Below are 22,086 nucleotides of genomic sequence, written 5' to 3'. Positions count from 1 at the left end.
AATAATTTACATAACACATTAGTTACATCCTCCCCTCCTAGATGTCACCAACATTCAACCAGTGCATTCACTGATACATCCAACATACATTTTGAATTAAAGCTGCACCCCCTGTTGCACCGCGGGGTTCACGCAAGTCGTCCGACACGTATGACACTTGTGGTCACGTCCTTCCCTGAGTGGTGGATTGTTATTGGATTTCTGTGCTAGTCATGATCTTGCGATAACAAACACCATGTTCAAGCATAAGGATGCTCATAGGTGTACCTGGTACCAGAGCACCCAAGGCCAAAGATCAATGATCGATTTTGTAATCGTATCCATCTGATCTGAGGCCGTATGTTTTGGACACTCGGGTGAAGAGAGAGGCTAAACTGTCAACTGATAACCATCTGGTGGTGAGTTGGGTAAGATGGTGGGGGAAACCTCTGGACAGACCTGACAAACCCAAGCGTGTAGTGCGGGTGAACTGGGAACGTTTGGAGGAGTCCTCTGTCCGGAAGGACTTCAACTTTCACCTCCGGCGGTACTTCTCTGCCATCTCTGTGGAGGTTGGGGACATTGAACAGGAATGGGCAATGTTTAAAGTCTCTATTGCTAAAGCTGCAGCTGCGAGCTGTCGCCAGAAGGTCTTAGGTGCTTCAAGGGGCAGTAACTCTCGAACACCCAGGTGGACAGTGGTGGTCAGGGAAGCCGTCCGACTGAAGAAGGAGTCCTACTGGGGTATGTTATCCCAGGGGACTCCGGAGGCAGTTGCAAGGTACAGACAGGCCCGAAGGGAAGCGGCCGTGTCTGTGGACGAGGCTAAGCAGAGGGTGTGGGAGCAGTTTGGGGAATCCATGGAGAAGGGCTATCGGGCGGTACCAAAGCTGTTCTGGAAGACCATACGGCACCTCAGGAAGAGTAAGCAGGGAACCATCCAAGCTGTGTACAGCAAGGATGGGACTTTGCTGACTTCAAGTGAGGAAGTCGTAGGGCGTTAGAAAGAGCACTTTGAGGAACTCCTGAACCCAACTATATCAGACACATCCTTCCTGACAGGAGCGAAGCCTGAAGATGATGGGGGATCGATGTTGATCTCTCGGAGTGAAGTCATGAGGTAGTTAGACAACTCCACAGTGGCAAAGCTCGGGGGGTTGATGAGATTTGTCCAGAAATGCTGAAGGCTCTGGGTGTTGAGGGGCTGTCTTGGTTGATACGCCTTTTCAACATTGCGTGGAAGTCTGGGACAGTGCAGAGGGAGTGGCAGACTGGGGTAGTGGTTCCCCTATTCAAAAAGGGAGACCAAAGGGTGTGTGCTAATTACAGGGGTATCACACTACTCAGCCTCCCTGGGAACGTTTACGCAAAGGTACTGGAAAGGAGCGTCCGGCCGATAGTCGAACCTCAGATTCAAGAGGAGCAGTGTGGATTCCGTCCTGGTCGTGGAACAACTGACCAGCTCTTTACCCTTGCGGGAATCCTGGAGAAGGCCTGGGATATGCCTATCCAATCTACATGTGCTTTGTGGATTTGGAGAAGGCGTACGACCGGGTCCCCCGGGAGATCCTGTGGGAGGTGCTGAGGGAGTATGGAGTGAGGGGGACCCTTCTGAGGGCCATCCAATCTCTGTACAACCAAAGCAAGAGTTGCGTCCTGGTGCTTGGATGTAGGTCGAATCCATTTTCAGTTGGGGTTGGTCTTCGCCAGGGCTGCGCTCTGTTACCTATCCTGTTTGTTATTTTCATGGACAGGATTTCGAGGCAGAGACGTGACCATGGCGGAGAGGGTATACGTTTCGGGGGGCTAAAGGTTGTGTCACTGCTGTTTGCAGATGATGTGGACCTGATGGCAACATCTGTTCGTGACCTTCAGCCCTTACTGGATCGGTTCGCAGCCGAGTGTTCTGGAATTAGGATCAGCATCTCCAAATCTGAGGCCATGGTTCTCAGCAGGAAACCGATGGTTTGTACGGTCCAGGTAGAGAACGAGACTCTGTCCCAGGTGGAGGAGTTTAAGTGTCTCAGGGTTTTGTTCATGAGTGAGAGAAAAATGGAGAAGGAAATCAACCGGAGAATCAGAGCAGCCGGGGCAGTATTGAATTCTCTCTGCCGGACTGTTGTGACAAAACGAGAGCTGAGCCACTACTCTCACCTATGGTTATGAAGTGTGGGTCATGACCGAAAGAATAAGATCGCGGATACAAGCGGCAGAAATGAGTTCCCTCAGAAGGGTGGCTGGCATCTCCCTTAGAGATAGGGTGAGAAGTTCAGTCACCCGAGAGAGACTCGGAGTAGAGCCACTGCTCCTTCGCTTGGAAAGGAGCCAGCTCAGGTGGTTCGGGCATCTCGTGCGGATGCCTCCCGAGCGTCTCCCTAGGGAGGTCCTCGTTGCACGTCCCACTGGGAGGAGACCCCGGGGAAGGCCAAGGACCAGATGGGGGGGAATTACATCTCCTCTCTGGCCTGGGAACGCTTCAGGATCCCCCAGGAGGTTGCTAATGTTGCTCTGGAGAGAGAAGTCTGGGGGTCTCTGCTGGAGCTGTTGTCCCCGCGACCTGATTCCGGATAAGCGGTTGAAGATGGATGGATGGATGGGTAATACAAGCTTTTAATTCATCACGTTTGGATTACTCCAACTCCCTCTACGTTGGAACGAAGCAGCCCTCAATCGCTCGATTGCAGTTAGTCCAAAATGCTGCTGCTCGCCTTTGAACTGGCATTAAAAAACATGAACACATTTTAGAATCTCTTCACTGGCTCCCAGTTCATTTTAGAATTCATTTTAAAATATTGTTGTTGGTTTTTAAATCTCCTAACGGATTAGCGCCACAATATATATATAACCTTTTAAAAATGTACACCCCCACAAAGTTTCTGAGGTCAGCTGATCAGTTTCTTCTTGTCGTCCCAAAAACCCGTTTGAAATCCAGATGTGATCATGCATTTTCTGCTGTGGCTCCAAAACTTTGGAACGATATCCCTCTTGCTATTCGGACGGCTCCCTCTTTAATGAGTTTTAAATCACGTCTTAAAACATATTTTTACTCTTTGGCTTTTAAACCAGCATGAGAGTTGTGTGACTTTAGTCTATTATATTTTCCCTGATGTATTTTATGTATTTATTATTTTTATAGTTAAATGTTTTATATTAATGACCCTTCTAGTATGTATGTCTTAACTTCTGTGCAGCACTTTGTGAAACGTCTATTGTTTTTTTAAATGTGCTATATAAATAAAGTGGATTGGATTTGATTCAAACGGGTATACTTTTGATTTTGTAATGATGATTGGAAGTTTTTTATAGTGTCCACAAAGTTCAATGAGCAGGTTGTGTTATGTGTGACATGTTTGTTGCATTTTTGTGCTGGTTGGTTTTGACAAGGGAAAGTTTTTTGGATTAGGTAATACAAGTAAATGCTATATTTCAATGATTTGAGAGTACAAATACTGGCAGATTTAATTTTGTTGGCCACCAAATGGCAGCAACCAATCAATCAATCAATCAATGTTTATTTATATAGCCCTAAATCACAAGTGTCTCAAAGGGCTGCACAAGCCACAACGACATCCTCGGTACAGAGCCCACATACGGGCAAGGAAAAACTCACCCCAGTGGGACGTCGGTGAATGACTATGAGAAACCTTGGAGAGGACCGCATATGTGGGTAACCCCCCCACCCCCCACCCCCCCCCCCCCCCCTCTAGGGGAGACCGAAAGCAATGGATGTCGAGTGGGTCTGACATAATATTGTGAAAGTCCAGTCCACAGTGGATCCAACACATCAGCGAGAGTCCAGTCCATAGTGGGGCCAGCAGGAAACTGTCCCGAGCGGAGACGGGTCAGCAGCGCAGAGATGTCCCCAACCGATGCACAGGCTAGTGGTCCACCCGAGGTCCCGACTCTGGACAGCCAGCACTTCATCCATGGCCACCGGACCTATGCAACTCCCCGTCCCAAGGGACAGGGGAGAAGAGGAGAGAAGAAAAGAAATGGCAGATCAACTGGTCTAAAAAGGGGGGTCTATTTAAAGGCTAGATTATACAAATGAGTTTAAAGATGGGACTTAAATGCTTCTACTGAGGTAGCATCTCTAACTGTTACCGGGAGGGCATTCCAGAGTACTGGAGCCTGAATAGAAAACGCTCTATAGCCCGCAGACTTTTTTTTGGCTCTGGGAATCACTAATAAGCCGGAGTTCTTTGAACGCAGATTTCTTGTCGGGACATATGGTACAATACAATCGGCGAGATAGGCTGGAACTAAACCGTGTAGTATTTTATACGTAAGTAGTAAAACCTTAAAGTCGCATCTTAAGTGCACAGGAAGCCAGTGCAAGTGAGCCAGTATAGGCGTAATATGATCAAACTTTCTTGTTTTTGTCAAAAGTCTAGCAGCCGCATTTTGTACCAACTGTAATCTTTTAATGCTAGACATAGGGAGACCCGAAAATAATATGTTACAGTAATCGAGACGAGACGTAACGAACGCATGAATAATGATCTCAGCGTCGCTAGTGGACAAGATGGAACGAATTTTAGCGATATTACGGAGATGAAAGAAGGCCGTTTTAGTAACACTCTTAATGTGTGACTCAAACGAGAGAGTTGGGTCGAAGATAGTACCCAGATTCTTTACCGAGTCGCCTTGTGTAATTGTTTGGTTGTCAAATGTTAAGGTGGTATTATTAAATAGATGTCGGTGTCTAGCAGGACCGATAATCAGCATTTCCGTTTTCTTAGCGTTGAGTTGCAAAAAGTTAGCGGACATCCATTGTTTAATTTCATTAAGACACGCCTCCAGCTGACTACAATCCGGCGTGTTGGTCAGCTTTAGGGGCATGTAGAGTTGAGTGTCATCAGCATAACAGTGAAAGCTAACACCGTATTTGCGTATGATGTCACCCAGCGGCAGCATTTAAATACTAAAGAGTGCAGGGCCAAGAACCGAACCCTGGGGAACTCCGCACGTTACCTTGACATAGTCCGAGGTCACATTGTTATGGGAGACGCACTGCATCCTGTCAGTAAGATAAGAGTTAAACCAAGACAAGGCTAAGTCTGACATACCAATACGTGTTTTGATACGCTCTAATAAAATATTATGATCGACGGTATCGAAAGCGGCGCTAAGATCAAGAAGCAGCAACATAGATGACGCATCAGAATCCATCGTTAGCAATAGATCATTAGTCATTTTTGCGAGGGCTGTCTCCGTAGAGTGATTTGCCCTGAAACCGGATTGAAAAGGTTCACAGAGATTGTTAGTCACTAAGTGTTCATTTAGCTGCTGTGCAACAATTTTTTCGAGAATTTTGGAAATAAACGGAAGGTGGGAGACCAGTCGGTAGTTTACCATGACGTCAGGATCGAGGTTAGGTCTTTTGAGCAGAGGATGAATAACCGCTTTTTTGAATGCTCTGGGAACAGTGCCGGAGGAAAGTGATAAGTTTATAATATTTAACACTGATGGACCTAATAATACAAACAGTTCCTTGATAAGTTTCCCAGGAAGTGGGTCAAGTAAACATGTTGTTTGTTTTATCCCACTTACACGCTGTAAATACTTCCTCTAATGTTATTTCATCAAAAATAGAGAGACTATTTTGGAGGGCAGTGTCCATCGTATATACAGTCGTATTTGTGTTAATAGAACCCAGTTGTAGCTGGGATGCGTTGTCTTTAATCTCCTTTCTAATGAGTTCAATTTTCTTATTAAAGAAATTCATAAAATCATCTGCCGAGTGGGTGGAGCTACTGGGAGGAGTCCCTTGTTGGGTTAGCGATGCTACTGTACTAAACAGAAATTTAGGATCGTTTTTGTTGAGGCGGATGAGATTTGAGTAGTATTTAGCTTTAGCTAAGGTAAGCATGCGTTTATAAGTTATTAAACTATCACTCCATGCTTGATGGAAAACCTCAAGTTTAGTCGCGCACCATTTACATTCCAGCTTTCTACATGATCATTTATGAGCTCTAATTTCTTCTGTAAAACATGGGGTGCGCCTTTTAGGGGCCCTTTTTTGCTTTAACAGTGCTATACTATCAATAATTTTGCGCAAGGCATCGTCAAAGTTGTTAGTGAGGTTAACAATAGAGCCGACATAATTTGGGAATGGCGCCATTACCGAAGGCAGTAGGTCAGCAAGAGTCATCATTGTGGCAGCATTAATGTTGCGGCCGCTATAGCAGTTATTATTATTATTAGCTTGTTGACAATGAGTCAAAACTTCAAATTTTATAAGGTAATGATCGGACATTACTTTAGTATATGGAAGTATCATAACTTTGGAGGTGGTGACACCCCTGACAAGCACTAGATCCATTGTATTACCGTTGCGATGCGTGGGTTCATGTATTATTTGTGTAAGACCACAGCTATCAATTATGGTTTGGAGCGCCACGCACTGAGGGTCCGATGGGGTATTCATATGGATATTAAAGTCCCCCATTATGATTATATTGTCGGCGTGCGTCACTAGATCAGCAACAAACTCTGAGAATTCACTGATAAAATCCGAATAGGGCCCAGGGGTGCGGTAGATAACAGCCAGGTCGAGAGGTAGCGGTGTGACAGACCTCATAGTAAGCACCTCAAACAATTTATATTTATTATTTAGGTTAGGGGTAAGGTTGAAATTTTAATTGTATATTAGTGCGACACCCCCTCCCCTTTTAAGAGGACGGGCAACATGCGCATTTGTATAGTTAGGAGGAGATGCCTCATTGAGCGCAAAAAATTTGTCTGGTTTGAGCCAGGTTTCGCTAAGACCAATGACGTTAAGATTGTTGTCTCTAATGACCTCATTAACTAATAACGCCTTGGGAGACAATGATCTTATGTTTAGAAAGCCCATATTATAGGTATTGGGCTGTTTTGACGAATTTTTGTTAAGATTATCCGTAGTAGCAATATTAACAATGTTGCGTTTATTATGCGTAGTGCACTTTAAATAGTTTCGACCATATCTAGGAATTGATATGACGGGAATTTTCCGATTGTTTGCTTGGTGCTGCAATAGACTGGACATATCATAATTTGCCACCTCAGTAGAATGCATGTCCACCTCTGACACAGACACAACAGAAAAAACATTATGTGAATTGTGTATTATTCTAAGAGAATTGCTATGCGTACATGGATTATCCAGCCTGGCGCTGGCTAGTTCTAGCTTAACTGACTCCTCACCCGGACTAACAGACATTGTAATTGCCTGTGACCGGGCTTGCTCTAGTGTAGTCAGTCAAGTGAGACTTAAATAGTAGTCTATGTTTCTAGACAGGATGATGGCGCCTTCCTGGTTAGGGTGAAGGCCATCTCTCATCAGCAAGCCTGGTTTGCCCCAGAAAGAGGGCCAGTTATCAATAAACGTTAGTCCCTGTTGCCTACAGAAGATAGTCAGCCACTTGTTAAGCGAGACTAATCTGCTATATCTCTCATCATTGCCTCTCGCAAGCAGGGGGCCAGAGACAATTACTCGATGCCTGGACATCTTTCTGGCGAGATCACAAGTCCTGGCTATGTTTCTCTTTGTAATCTCTGACTGTCTCATTCTAGTGTCATTGGAGCCAACGTGTACAACTATATTCGCATAATTAGTGGTGCGATTAGCCTGTCGTACGTGTTTACTAGGCCTGTTGCGAGTTAGCTCCCTAAGATTAGCTTCAATGTCAGGTGCTCTGGCCCCGGGGATACACTTTATTGTGGCTGGTTTGCTAAGCTTTATGTTTCGGGTGATGGAGTCCCCTATGACTAAGGTGTGGTGCCCGGTAGACTGGGGTGAAGGACTAGCTAAAGAGCTAAATCTATTATGCATCTCAACCGGTACAGCGTAGCTTGTAGGCCGCTTAGGACTGCTACAAGCTGGGCTAGTTAGCTCGCTACAGCTAACGCTAGCAGATGTGTCCGCAACATCTAAAGTTACGACATTACTCTGCTCTAACTGGCGGACACGGCCCTCTAGCAGAGCCAACCTCTCCGTGAGTAAGGTGCAAGACGCGCAGGAAGCCATTACTTACGGTGTTTTCTGTCACCGAGTGAAGTTCCTGCTGTCCTCAGGGAAGTGGTCGCGGTCTGCGGGAGTAGCTTCCTACTTACCTCCTGACCGGCGCTGCCTTTCTCCGCGCTAGCTTAGCAGCTAGCTAGCTGAGGAAAGGGTGGTGGGACAGAGATCTGGTGATTTGCAAGTTAAATAGTACCACTAAATATGTTTGAGAAGTGATAAAGAAAGCTGTAGAACAATTAAAAGCACACAGATAGAGCGATACTTAGCCTTTTTCGCAACAGCGAACAGGCGGCGAGCAGTCACGCACGGTGAACCGGAACCGGAAGTCCAAATCAGACCACTAGATATTTATGTATGACATGGTTACACCATTCACTGTCAAATTGTTTGTTCAACTCGTGCTGTCTCACGGACCAAATTGAAGACACCGGCGGTCCACATTTGGTCCGCGGGCCGTAGTTTGGACACCCCTGCTCTATGCCAAGGAGGCAATACTGTTATACTTTAAAACATTTATTTTTAAAAGAGAACAAATCACACCACATTTTGTCAAATGTTATTGTGCTGTGAAATAATTCAAGGCAAACACTTTTGAAGTTTGAAAAAAAACTATTTTTTTTTATGTGTTTGTAAAGTTGGGTTTGGTGGTACCATTAATAAATGTATCATCCTTCCAGGCAGGTCCAGCCGGCAGGTGGCGCTCTGGGTCCTCTTGGCTTCTGAACACGATGATTAAACTCTAAAACACAAGACAAATAAAGTCTAAATGCTGACATTAGCATGCTAATGCACAGAGGTGGGTATTAATACGCTACATTTACTCTGTTACATTTAATACTTTAGTAACTTTGTGGATAAATTGTACTTGTCAGAATTCCACTTCCCACTAGAAGAAACATGTTGCTGTAAGTTGCAGATGTGTTTTATGTTTTAGCTAACCTCATGCTAACATCAGCCCTGTTATAACGTCATAAATGTGCATCTTTGACTGTAAATGTAGCCGACCAATGTGCTAGCTAATAGTGAGCTAGCAGCTAGCTTACCTTACTGAATGTTATTGTATTGCCTGGTAATTTGAGTAAAGGTAATAATTACCCAGCAGGCACAAGACATTGATTATAAGTACATGTTTGTTGTCTCTGCTTTCAAACAAATATAGGCCTAAAGGACTCCTCGGGATGGAATTCTCAACGCGCTGCGGTATCACTTACTTGTTGTCGTTTTACTTGAAGATGGCATGGTTGTAGTGGGTGAGTGTTTGAAGGAGCAACTAATGAAATATGTGTTGTGAGTGTATGCTATGTCAAAGTAAACAAACAAACTCAAAGCTGATGCATGCATCAAACTGTTGGCTCAAACCCAAATCAATAAAACAAAAACAAAACAGCGTCACTAAAACGCTTTGCACTTTCTTTTCATTTCAAAACTAAGGTTCAATACTGAGCGGTACCGAGCGGTTAAAAACTATTTCTGCTGGCATCTCTTGCATAGGCGCCGATCTACATTTCTGCCAGTGGATGCTCGGACGGGCGGTAAATCTGACGCTACTTTTCTGAGGCTATGTCTACACTAAGCCGGATAACCCCTTAAACAAAAAATTATTTAGCCTAAGCCCCACCAGCCACACTAAACCAGCGTTTAAGGTTCCCCTCATTGGACAATTTTTTTACACGGGTAAGAGCGGCATGTATTTCTTGAATCTCCGGCTCTTTGCTTTGTATAAACTCATTGATCGTTTACAAACTGAGTTTGGAGATGAAGTGATGCCAGAAAGACTGCGCCCCACACAAGAAGTGACATCAGAAAGAGCGCGCCACAGCCAGCTTCACAATAAAGCGGTTTCGTACCTCGGAGCTAATCACTGGAAATATGGAGGCGAGTCATCCAGACACGCCCGTGTTTCTCCTTCCGTCTGTACAGATGTGTGGAAATCAAACATGAATACCTTAAAGGCCTACTGAAATGAAATGTCCTTATTTAAACGGGGATAGCAGATCCATTCTATGTGTCATACTTGATCATTTCGCGATATTGCCATATTTTTTCTGGAAGGATTTAGTAGAGAACATCGACGATAAAGTTCGCAACTTTTGGTCGCTGATAAAAAAAGCTGTCCTGTACCAGAAGTAGCGTGACGTCACAAGTTGAAGGGCTCCTCACATTTCCCCATTGTTTACACTAGCAGCGAGAGCGATTCAGACCGAGAAAGCAACGATTACCCCCTGATTTTGAGCGAGGATGAAAGATTCAAGCATGAGGAACGTGAGAGCGAAGGACTAGAGTGCAGTGCAGGACGTATCTTTTTTCGCTCTGACCGTAACTTAGGTACAAGGGCTCATTGGATTCCACACTTTCTCCTTTTTCTATTGTAGATCACGGATTTGTATTTTAAACCACCTCAGATACTATATCCTCTTGAAAATGAGAGTCTAGAACGCGAAATGGACATTCACAGTGACTTTTATCCCCACGACAATACATCTGTGAAGCACTTTAGCTACGGAGCTAACGTGATAGCATCGTGCTTAAATGCAGATAGAAACAAAAGAAATAAGCCCCTGACTGGAAGGATAGACAGAAGATCAACAATACTACCAAACTCTGGACTTGTAACCACACGGTTAATGCTGTACCCCCGGATGAAGCCTAGCAATGCTGTTGCTAACAACGCCATTGAAGCTAACTTAGCTACGGAACCTCGACAGAGCTATGCTAAAAACATTAGCTATCCACCTACGCCAGCCCTTATCTGCTCATCAACACCCGTGCTCACCTGCGTTCCAGCGATCGACGGCGCGACGAAGGACTTCACCCGATCATCGATGCGGTCTGCTGCTAGCGTCGGATAGCGCGTCTGCTATCCAACTCAAAGTCCTCCTGGTTGTGTTGCTGCAGCCACCCGCTAATACACCGATCCCACCTACAGCTTTCTTCTTTGCAGTCTCCATTGTTCATTAAACAAATTGCAAAAGATTCACCAACACAGATGTCCAGAATACTGTGGAATTTTGCGATGAAAACAGAGCTGTTTGTATTGGGATACAATGTGTCCGAATACTTCCGCTTCAACCATTGACGTCACGCGCATACGTCATCATATCTAGACGTTTTCAACCGGAAGTGTGGCGGGAAATTTAAAATTGCACTTTATAAGTTAACCCGGCCGTATTGGCATGTGTTGCAATGTTAAGACTTCATCATTGATATATAAACTATCAGACTGCGTGGTCGGTAGTAGTGGGTTTCAGTAGGCCTTTAAGAGAAAGCAATTGCAGCTATTTGGGATACAACACTTCTCAGACGGCAAGAAAACTTCCCAATGTCCAGGTCAGCTGTGATTCTACTTACCGAAAAACTTTGTCCATTTGTCGAAGGAGAGTCAACGAGAATGCGGGCTCCCGTGGATGTGATAAAAAAGGTAGCGTGTGCTTTCTATTACCTGGCCGTCGAAGGAATACTACGGAAAACGGCGAATGCATTTGGACTGGCAAAGCAGACTGTATCAGTTATTGTACGCAATGTATGTCGCAGGATCAACGTCTAGGTCCTGAGTATATAAAGTCACCAAAAACAAATGGACAATGAAGGTGAAGGCAAAAGAGCGAGGAGTGTCCTGACCAGAGATCTAGATCCCTAGTTTGATTGATGTAAAATGTTCTTTATCACATTGTTTGTGTGTCTAATAAAGATCGGATTCATTTATGATGTCTCAGGTGTGATTCACTACAATAGGGCCCCACAGCACACTGGGTTCCAGTTAATTGAAATACCACAACACTGGATATTGTTCAGATAAGTTACATTTAAGAACTTGCACAAAAAGCAACACTGGAGGTGACTATGACATGCGCATTTTCTGCGCATGCGTACTAGGTTGCGTTGCGACGGCTGACAGAAGGGGGAGGGGGTCTTAAACGACCATTGTGTGTGTGTGGACAAGGATAAAGCTAGGTGGGATTTACTCTGGATAACCTTAGCCGGTTTAGTGTAGAAGGGGCTCGAGCATGCGCGGTTTTTGCTTGGTGGTGAGAAAGAATTTGTCATCAATCCCACGTGGGTCCTCGGGCCCACGGGAGCACCCACGGGATCGGCGCCTACGATCTTTTGTGTGCAGCTCGCGCAACTGTGTCAGATTGATTATCAAGGCGACAGCCTGCATTGATTGCGTCACTGCTCAAAACCAACAAAAATGCGTTATTTGTAGTTTCTCTTTAGATGGCTCCAACAACACCGGCTCCTATTGTTATGTGAGGTGCGCACTAACAATATCAAAACAAAAATAGGAGCCAACTAAAAAACAGAACCAAATCAAAATGTGACGGTATGTAAGCCGGAACCAAAAGAATAATCTTGGAGACCGGTCTTTCGATTACGCTGGTCCGGGTTTGAAGCTTTACACTCCTTATGATCCCTCTTCAGTCAGGGTTGGTATTGTTGTATATTTGATGGTCGTGTGATGGGTAATGAGCCAAGGAGACGCCAAGAGGAATCGTCGAACAAAAAGCTTTATTTGTTTCAGCAAGCCTCAGATAGGACCTGCAGGTATCCCGGAGAAGAAGTTGGCCGAATCTCTTCTGATGTCCTCTCGGAAAACTGTGCTTAAATATCTTTCCTGTAGACCCCCACTCTTTGAGGGTCTAGTCTTGGTGCCGGGCAGTCTGGCCAACACCCAGTTTGCTTGTACAAATGCAGACAACACCTGGGCGTTGTCACTTTGCTCAATGGAGTCGGCCCTCTTACCAAATGTCGTTATTGTGTTTGCACTTCCTCGTAAACTCCAACTGCTGTTGTCTTTTAAATTCCCCAATGTCCTGGGGTCATAAACCCCATCTCTGGACAAGCTGTGATTGACATATGCACTTTTGACCTTAGAAGTATCCTCTAAAGGATTCAAACACATGCTATTGAATTGAATTGAATTTAATTATATTTACTGTATATAGCGCTTTTCTCCTGTGACTCAAACCGCTTTACATAGTGAAACCCAATATCTAAGTTACAATTAAACCAGTGTGGGTGGCACTGGGAGCAGGTGGGTAAAGTGTCTTGCCCAAGGACACAACGGCAGTGACTACGATTGTGGAAGTGGGGATCGAACCTGGAACACTCAAGTTGCTGGCACGGCCACTCTACCAACCGAGTTAGGCCGCCCCTATTTCCAATCATATAAGAAAATTGCACATGGTATAATTAACTTAAACAATTTTAGCAATAATCCACGACCCTCTTGGGGCATTTCCATCCACTATCACCACAATGTCGCCATTTGTGAAATTTCATGAGAGATTGAACCAAGATCAACGGGACTATGAGGCCAGTTTTCCTCTGCGCCAAGGAGAAATTGAGGACCGCTTATCCAAACATTGGGCTTCAGGAATGCTTCGGCTGTCATGCGACAAGAGGCATGATCCGCTGGGTTACTTTTGGTGCCAATATGCCTCCTCTGAGATAGGCTCCAGCACCACCCGCGACCCCAAAAGGGACAAGCAGTAGAAAATGGATGGATGGATGTATGCCTCCACTGATCAATGTCAGTTGACTCTCTGATTACTCCAACACGATTAAAGTTAAAGTACTAATGACTGTCACACACACACTAGGTGTGGCAAAATTATTCTCTGCATTTGACCCATCACCCTTGATCACTCCCTGGGAGGTGAGGGGAGCAGTGAGCAGCAGTGGTGGCCACGCCCGGGAATAAATTTTGGTGATTTAACCCCCAATTCCAACCCTTGATTCTGAGTGCCAAGCAGGGAGGTAATGGGTCCCATTTTTATAGTCTTTGGGATGACTCGATAACGATCTCAGGGCAGACACTCTAACCACTAGGCCACTGAGTAGGTTAGCAACGAATGTATGGAACCCCTTTGTTTCATTTCGGATGTATTTTAAAACGGAGGTACTGTCCGTCCAGAACACCGACTTTACAAGTGGGATTTGTAATTCAGTCTTTAACACCCTCTCAATTTTGACTGCTAACATCGCAACAGTCAATTCCAGTCTAGGAACAGTCCCCTTTTTCAAGGGCGCTACCCTGGCTTTCCCAAAGAGACATGCTGTGTGTATTGCATCTTGGATATTGGTGAGTCGCAAGTAGGTTACGACGCCATAACCTGCCTCACTGGCATCGCAGAAGTTGTGAAGCTGAGCAGATGCAATTGCTCCAAAGTTCTTTAGTTTGACGCATCGGTTGACCTTGTAGCTCTCCATTTGCTGCAGTCCAATGAGCCATTGTTGCCATTTCAGTTGGTACTCACTTGGAATGTCATCATCCCACCCACCGGCCAGTTTACACAGCTTTTGTAAAATGTACTTTGCTGTAAAAGTAAACGGAGCAAGAAATCCTATGGGATCATATAACGAAGCTACTATAGAAAGGATTGCTCTTCTGGTGAATGTCTGGGATTTTAAGGTTACAAGGAACCTGGAAAAAATAATCCTCTATCCACAGGTAGGCATGCCTCGTCCAAATCGAGGTTTTTCATCTCTTTGGCTCGTTCTCGCTCAGTATTGAACCTTAGTTTTGAAATGAAAAGAAAGTGCAAAGCGTTTAAGTGACGCTGTTGGTTTTGTTTTATTGATTTGGGTTTGAGCCAACAGTTTGCATCGGCTTTGAGTTTGTATGTTTACTTTGACATAGCAAACACACATATGTCCTTAGTTGCTCCTTCAAACACTCACCCACTACAACCTGGCCATCTTCAAGCAAAACGACAACAAGTAAGTGATACCGCAGCGCGTTGAGAATTACGTCCCGAGGCGTCCTTTAGGCTTATATTTGTTTGAAAGCCGAGACATCCAACATTGATTAAACGTCATCAAAAAGCATGTTGTTTCAACGTTATCTCTCAGTTGCTCAACATCAGGACCTAATTCAACAAGTTCTCAACATTGTTTTAATGTCTTGTGCCTGCTGGTTAATCAATAATTAAAATGAAAAATACAAATTAATTAATAATTCAATGGTAAATGGGTTATACTTGTATAGCGCTTTTCTACCTTCAAGGTACTCAAAGCATTTTGACACTATTTCCTTTCACACACTGATGGCAGGAGCTGCCATGCAAAGTGCTAACCACGACACATCAGGAGCAAGGGTGAAGTGTCTTGCTCAAGGACACAACAGACATGACGAGGTTGGTAGAAGGTGGGGATTGAACCAGGAACCCTCAGGTTGCTGGCACGGCCACTCTCCCAACTGCGCCACGGCATAGTAATAAAATAATACCAAATAATAATTAAAGGTACTGACCAAGGCCGTCGCGTGCACACGCGTCGATCACATGTGTCGCTGAGGCCGAGAAGACTTCGTAATCGTTGTTCATGGAAGACAGGTGCGTGTCTAGGTTTTCCCAGGGTTAAAAGTCAGAGTTGATGTTTAGTTATAATGAGATGTCGCCACACCTAGTGTGTGTGTGACAATCATTGGCACTTTAACTTGCACTTTATGTTTTGGTTACCTGATGCCTCTAACGCTGGTCCAGCATCATGGATGGCGCTGTAGAGCGGGGGTTGGTCGTTGTCGTAGTGATGGACGACGCTAAAACACATCAGACAGCGTGGTGAGCGATCCGCTCAGCTCCCCTGTAGCCTTCGACGTACCTGTTTCCTGCCAGTCTGGGCGGGGCTACACCGGAGTGGGCGTGGTCATCCGTCGGTGGGCGGGGACGCCTGGGCTTGTTGACCACAGCGTACGTTTCATTCATGTTGCTGACAGGTTTCCAAAGCTAATGCTCATGTAGCTTTGGCTCTTTTCGTCCTACGTCCTTCTCTTTCCTTCCTTCACTTTCTTTTTCCTCTTTCTTTGCCTTCCCTTCCACGCAAAAAATAGTCAAACAAAGACGACCGCCATCCTGTCCTCCATGTCTGTTGCTATATGAAGTTCATTTACAGGAAGTATGTTGTTACTTCCCCTTTCTGGGGCTGTCGGTCATGTGACTTTTGTAGCACGTGACCAGGCAAGATGTTTTTGGTGACCATGACGTCACTAGCTGCATCAAAACGCATCAGTGAGAGCTCTGAAGAGAACAATGGCGATACTAGCAATTATATACATTTTTAAACACTAAAAGGAGCTGTTTGCAACATTTATATACATTAACTTACTTATAGCCCTGACAAGCAGATAAAGTGTGATTACAACAAGATGTTTTGTGTCTAATGTGTCCAGTTAGGGTTCTTGCAGGCAACGCTGATACACGTCCCAGAATGCACTGCGATAGCTGCTGTGTCGTCATGGACAGGCTCGCGTGGACCATGGCGCTCCTATCGATCAAGTTTAGAAGACAGTTCTATTACTAAGTTTATTCCTGGTATTATGTTTGACCATATGTCAGTACACTATGTGTTTGTTGGCTAAATGCTACGGCGACGCTAATACTACAAGTCCCAGAATGCCCTGCAATCGTTGCTGTCGTCACGGACGAGCTCGCGTTTGAGACCCATGGAGCTCCTTTCAATTAAGTTTAAACGGCAGGTGTATCACTAGGTAAATTACTACTGTTTTTTTATTTGATTTCGACAATCTGAAACAAATGTTAAAGTGTGCATTTGTTGACTAAACGTGTGGCTAGTGGCGATCTCAAACGGCTAATCCCGGAAGTCCGCGTCGTAGTGACTACAGCGGCATTTGAGGGCCAAAAAGAAAATTAACACCTGTTCTTACTCTTCTCCGTTGATTGGAACGAGCTTTATTTGCCTAGTACTGTATTTTGTCCCAACATAACTCGTGGCTATTAAAAAAACCTGAGTTTTGCATTAAAATTTGACATAAAACGTGAGAAATTAGCTCCTTTGAGTGACAGGTCGTGTGCCCTATCCATTGAGCCGTCACATGTTAGTGTGCTGCACCAGCAGGGGGCGTCAGAGAGCGCTCTTCCTCTCAAGATCCTTTCTGCTTCCTGGCACACCTGAACGATGGAGAGGAAGAGGAAAGTTAGTCATGTGACGCCATCGACATTTGTTGTTAGTGCATTACTTAAACAGCGAATATAAAAGTCAACCGTTAAATGACCAACAATGTTAATTATTTGATGGCAGGTCTCAAGCTCCGCCCTCTCCCCGCCTTAAAAACACAATAAGGGACAACTTTGAATCCACTTTCGGTTTTATAGATATAAAAATACAAATTCTTTTTTCACAAATGAAGTGCAAATTCCCACCACAGCTTCCACAAAACAAAAAAGACATTCCCAAATCCCATCCGACTGGCTGCAGGATTTCCTTGACCAGCAGGGGGTGCTGCAGCTTCCTAGTAGAGCAGATATCCATCCATCGATTTCTACCGCTTATTCCCTTCGGGGTCGCTGGAGCCTATCTCACGCATCAAGTATAAATGTTGATGTGCTTCACTATTATAAATCACTTATGTACATACACCACACAATTATGATAAATAATTATTATATTACTTATGATGCATTCAGACACCAGGTGGTCTTCACCCACAATCATAATAAAATCTTTTTTTTTTTTTACATGTCTCCTGATTGGACACTTTGGGAGGAAGAGGTCACATGGGTGTCCTGAGATCAGCAGGACCACAGGAGCCATTCCAAGCGAGACTGGACAGGAAAGAACCGCGATTTAAAAAAAAAAAAGGTACAGATGAAGTCCGAGCTGTTCAAAATGGCGGCGATGAGGCTGGCGGTCATCACGGCGTCCAAGTAAACCTAAACGGGCAGAGGTCATGTGACTGCGAGACGCGATTGTATGGCTTCTTCACAGACGACAAGGCATCCATCCCAACAATTCGTCGGCGTCCCCGGCAGGAGCGCGCACACACACGGTTAATATTCATTCTTGTCAGCGTGTGATTGGTCAATCAATCAGTGATCGATACAAGTGTAAGGCAGCGAGGCGGTGGGAGGAGCTTTGGGACATCTGCCCCCCCTCCCCCCCCACACCCTTGGTGTGCTTAAACGAGTTAGTGTGTTAGCTGAGAGGAGGGGCCAACACAGGAAGGGGAGGAGTCAGCCAGGTAAAAGGGGCAAAGGTCAAGTCAGGAGGCATGCTGTGAAAATATCTTATAACCTTTGACCTCTTGAAAGCAGGCAGGAAGAGAGAGAGAGCGAAAGAGGGCGGGGAGTGGCCAAGGGTCACTTGACCAGCACTGACTTTGTCGGAAAGGCCTCCATATCGGCGCACTCCTGCGTGGCGGCGTAAGACAGGCTGGGGCGTGGCGAAGCTTTGGGCAGGCTGTACATGTAGACGGCGCTGATAACCAGCCCAGCCCCGGCAGTGAACATTAGGTCCACGTTGAAGGCGAAGAGGTAGACGGACAGGACGGTGGAGATGATGATGGAGAGGGACGTGGCGAAGCCTTTGAGGATGTTGTCGGCGTACTTGACCACCACGGCAACCAGGAGGCCACCGAACGCCTGGTTGAGGATGACGCCCCACACCATCGGAGTGTAGCCCGACAGGAAGCCGCGCCGGCTCACAGCGGCGCCGTCGTTCCACCACAGTCCCAGCATGCCCAGGGACATGCCGAAGATGCCCAGCTGTACGTTACGGACCCAGACGGACGGGGCGCTTCCCTTCAGGATCCTCTCGAAGTAGACGCCGGCAAACCCCGACGACAAACAGCTGATGACCACGGCGATCAGGCCGATGGTGTAGTTCTGGTCGGCGTGCGCCGCCTCCTTGTTGCCGTCCTGCTGCACCTGCCGATCAGTGGAGATGCAATGATGCCAAGGTGCTAGGGCAAGACCAGGCACCCTGTACCAAGGTGGAGGCGTGGCCTACCTGCACAATGGCGACACCCACAAAGAGCAGCAGCAGAGCCAACCACTGGACTCTTGTCAGACTTTTCCTCAGCATCAATACGCTGAACAGCGCCGTAGTCAGGATCTTCAACTGGTACGTCACCTGAGAAAACATCATCACCATCATCATCATCATCCTCATTATCACCATTATCTTCACGATCATCATCACCACCATCATCATCATCAACCTCACCATCCTCATTCTCATCACCACCCTCATCCTCATCACCATCATCATCCTCACCACCATCATCATCCTCCTCACCACCATCATCATCATTCAACCTCACCATAACCATCCTCACTATATTATCCTCATTATCACCATCATTCTCACCACCATCATGCTCATCCTCAGCATCCTCATCCTCAACCTCACATCCTCATCACCACCACCACCATCATCCTCCTGAACCTCACCAACATCATCCTCAACCTCACCATCCTCAACATTCTTATCACCACCGTCGTCCTCATCACCATCATCCTCATTATCATCATCATCCTCACCATCACCCTACTCAACCTCACCATCACCATCCTCAACACCATCATCATCATCCTCACTATTTGCATCCTCAACCTCACCATCATTCTCCCCACCATCATCCTCATTATCATCATGCTCACCATCCTCATCCTGACCACCATCATCCTCAACCTCACCATCCTCATCACCACCATCATCCTCATCATTATTATTATCATCCTCATCATTATTATCATCCTCACCATCCTCATCCCCACCACCATCATCCTCATCATCACCCTCAACATCCTCATCATCCTCATTCTTCATCCTAATCACCATCATCATCCTCAACCTCACCACCATCATTCTTACCACTATAATCCTCACCATCCTCAACCTCACCATCATTCTCAACCTCACCATGCTCACCATTATCATCTTCAACCTCACCATCATCATCCTCCTCACCACCATCATCTTAGGGCTTGGCGATATGGCCTTTTATTAATATCTCAAAATTTTTAAGCCATGTCACGATCCACGATATATATCTCGATATTTTGCCTTAGCATTGAATTAACACTTGATGCATATAATCACAGCAGTATGATGATTCTGTGTGTCTACATTAAAACATTCATGTCCATACTGCATTAATATATGCTCATTTTAAACTTTCATGCAGAGAGGGAAACCACAACTAAGTCAATTTACCAAAACGGTATTTATTAAACAGTTATTAAGCAGTGGCACAAACATTCATGTCATTTCCAAAACAGAAAGTGCAAGATTGTCAGAGACATTTCAAAACAAGCTATTAGTGCATTTTTGTGCATGATGTCACTAAGATGACATATCAAAACAACACTAAATTAGAGTGCACTTTTTGTACAGAACGCCACTACAATAGTTTAAAACATATAAAGTGCACTTTTGTGCATGATGTCACACAAGATATTTCAATAACTGTCAAATAAAATTTAGCTGCATAACAGGAAATCAAATGGTGTATGTCCTTCGCTATGTGGTAGGTTACTGCGGACGTTATCTCCTTCTGTTGTTGACTATTTTTGTCATACGGTGTTGATCTGGAAATGGTTGCTTCGGCATTTTGTGGGTGTGGCACCGAACGGAGGTGTTGACATGCAGGGTTTCAAGCACTCTTCATTCTCTAGCGGGTGAATTTTCAAATGATGCTACAAATTAGCAGTAGGTGCTACATTTTGTAACAACGCTTTTGCCGCATACTTGTTCGACATCTTCCCGCTTGAAGCCAAACCACCGCCAGACGATGGACCCCGTGCTGTTTTTCTTGGGAATTAATTCTTCCTTCATTTGTTACCAGATTCGCACCTACTTTGTCTTGTATTACCACTCCGCTAGCATCACAGCTAATGTTACCATGCCGCTACCTCTGCTCCGCGAGACCGTATGACGTTGCACCGTATGTAAGAAGGTGCGCTTGTTTTGTCTCTGTGAGAAGGAGAGACAAGAAAGAGTGAAAAGAGCCTGCAGTGTAATGCCCGCAGCTAAAAACAACTGCGTGAGAACGTATACTCGAATATCACGATATAGTTATTTTCTATATCGCACAGAGACAAACCCGCGATATATCGAGTATATTCGGTATATCACCCAGCCCTACATCATCCTCATTTTCATCATCACCATCATCCTCAACCCCACCATCACCATCATCATCATCCTCACCACCATCATACTCACCACCATCATCCTCATTCTCACCATCATCATCCTTACCACCATCACCATAATAAAGAAGTATACAAGCCACACACTGCTGCTCCTCTTAACCTATATTTTCCGTTTTTTGCAGCTAGCTAGCTGCTAAGCTAACGAAGCTTAGTGCGGAGAAGGCGGCGTCGGCCTGAAGGCATCTGCTCCCACACGGTGTGACCACTTCCCTGAAGACATCAAGAACTCGACTCGATGAAAGAAACAACGTGAGTATGGCTCCCTGCTCTTCGTGCACCGTTCTCATGGATAGGTTGGCTCTGCTAGAGGGCCGTAAGCAGGTAGAGCAGAGTAATCTCGTAACTTTAGACGTTGCGGACACATCTGCTAGCGTTAGCTGTAGCGAGCTAACTAGCCCAGCTTATAGCAGCCCTAAGTGGCCTATAAGCAACGGTGAAACGGTTGAGACACATAATAGATTCAGGCCTTTAGCTAGTCTTACACCCCAGTCTACCGGGCACCACACCTTAGTCATAGGGGACTCCATCACCCGAAACATGCAGTTTAGCAAACCAGCCACAATTAAGTGTATTACCAGGGCCAGAGCACCTGACATTGAACCTAATCTTAGGGAGCTAACTCGCAACAGGCCTAGTAAACACGTACGACAGGCTAATGGCACCACTAGCTATGCAAACATAGTTGTAACCGTTGGCTCCAGTGATAATAGAATGAGACAGTCAGAGATTACAAAGAGGTACACTAAGATCTTCTGAGACCAATCTGTTAGCGGTTCCCAGAGTGAACTCAAATCAAGGGAGAGCATCATTCAGTCAATATGCAACAAATAGCTGGAATAAACTTCCTGAAGATGTCAGACTTTCCCCAACTCTGACTACTTTTAAAACTAGACTGAAAACTTTTATGTTCACCTTAGCTTTCAGGTAAATCTTTTTATCTTTTAACTTTTAACGTCCGCACTGTTTTTATTTTTTTATTGTCTGCATTTTAATTTTAATTTTATTTTCTTTCATGTCACTTTGTTGTACCACATGTTGTGCTGTGAAGCACTTTTGAGTCTGCCTTGTCTATGAAAAGTGCTATACAAATAAAGTTGCCTTGCCTTGCCTACATAGCTAGGACTTGTAATATTGCTAAACAGATGT

The 22,086-nt window shown here is 45.2% G+C and overlaps 1 protein-coding gene across 1 annotated transcript in view; it reads right to left on the bottom strand.

Annotated features, from left to right (window-relative positions):
- Positions 1-16,655: 16,655 nt before the first annotated feature.
- LOC133657346 (UDP-galactose translocator-like) overlaps positions 16,656-22,086 on the bottom strand; it is a 36,692-nt gene continuing 31,261 nt past the window's right edge. The window contains exons 4-6 of the mRNA XM_062058561.1: positions 18,731-18,853; positions 18,101-18,648; positions 16,656-16,893 (exon numbers count right to left, since the gene is read on the bottom strand). Of these exons, the coding sequence (XP_061914545.1) occupies positions 16,866-16,893; positions 18,101-18,648; positions 18,731-18,853 (699 nt within the window). The 3' untranslated portion in view covers positions 16,656-16,865. The remainder of the gene's footprint in view (positions 16,894-18,100; positions 18,649-18,730; positions 18,854-22,086) is intronic.

This window comes from Entelurus aequoreus, linkage group LG01 (genome assembly GCF_033978785.1).
Source record: "Entelurus aequoreus isolate RoL-2023_Sb linkage group LG01, RoL_Eaeq_v1.1, whole genome shotgun sequence".
NCBI lineage: Eukaryota > Metazoa > Chordata > Actinopteri > Syngnathiformes > Syngnathidae > Entelurus > Entelurus aequoreus.
The sequence above is the reverse complement of the archived record's forward strand: the minus strand, read 5'-3'. Positions and strand labels throughout refer to the sequence as shown.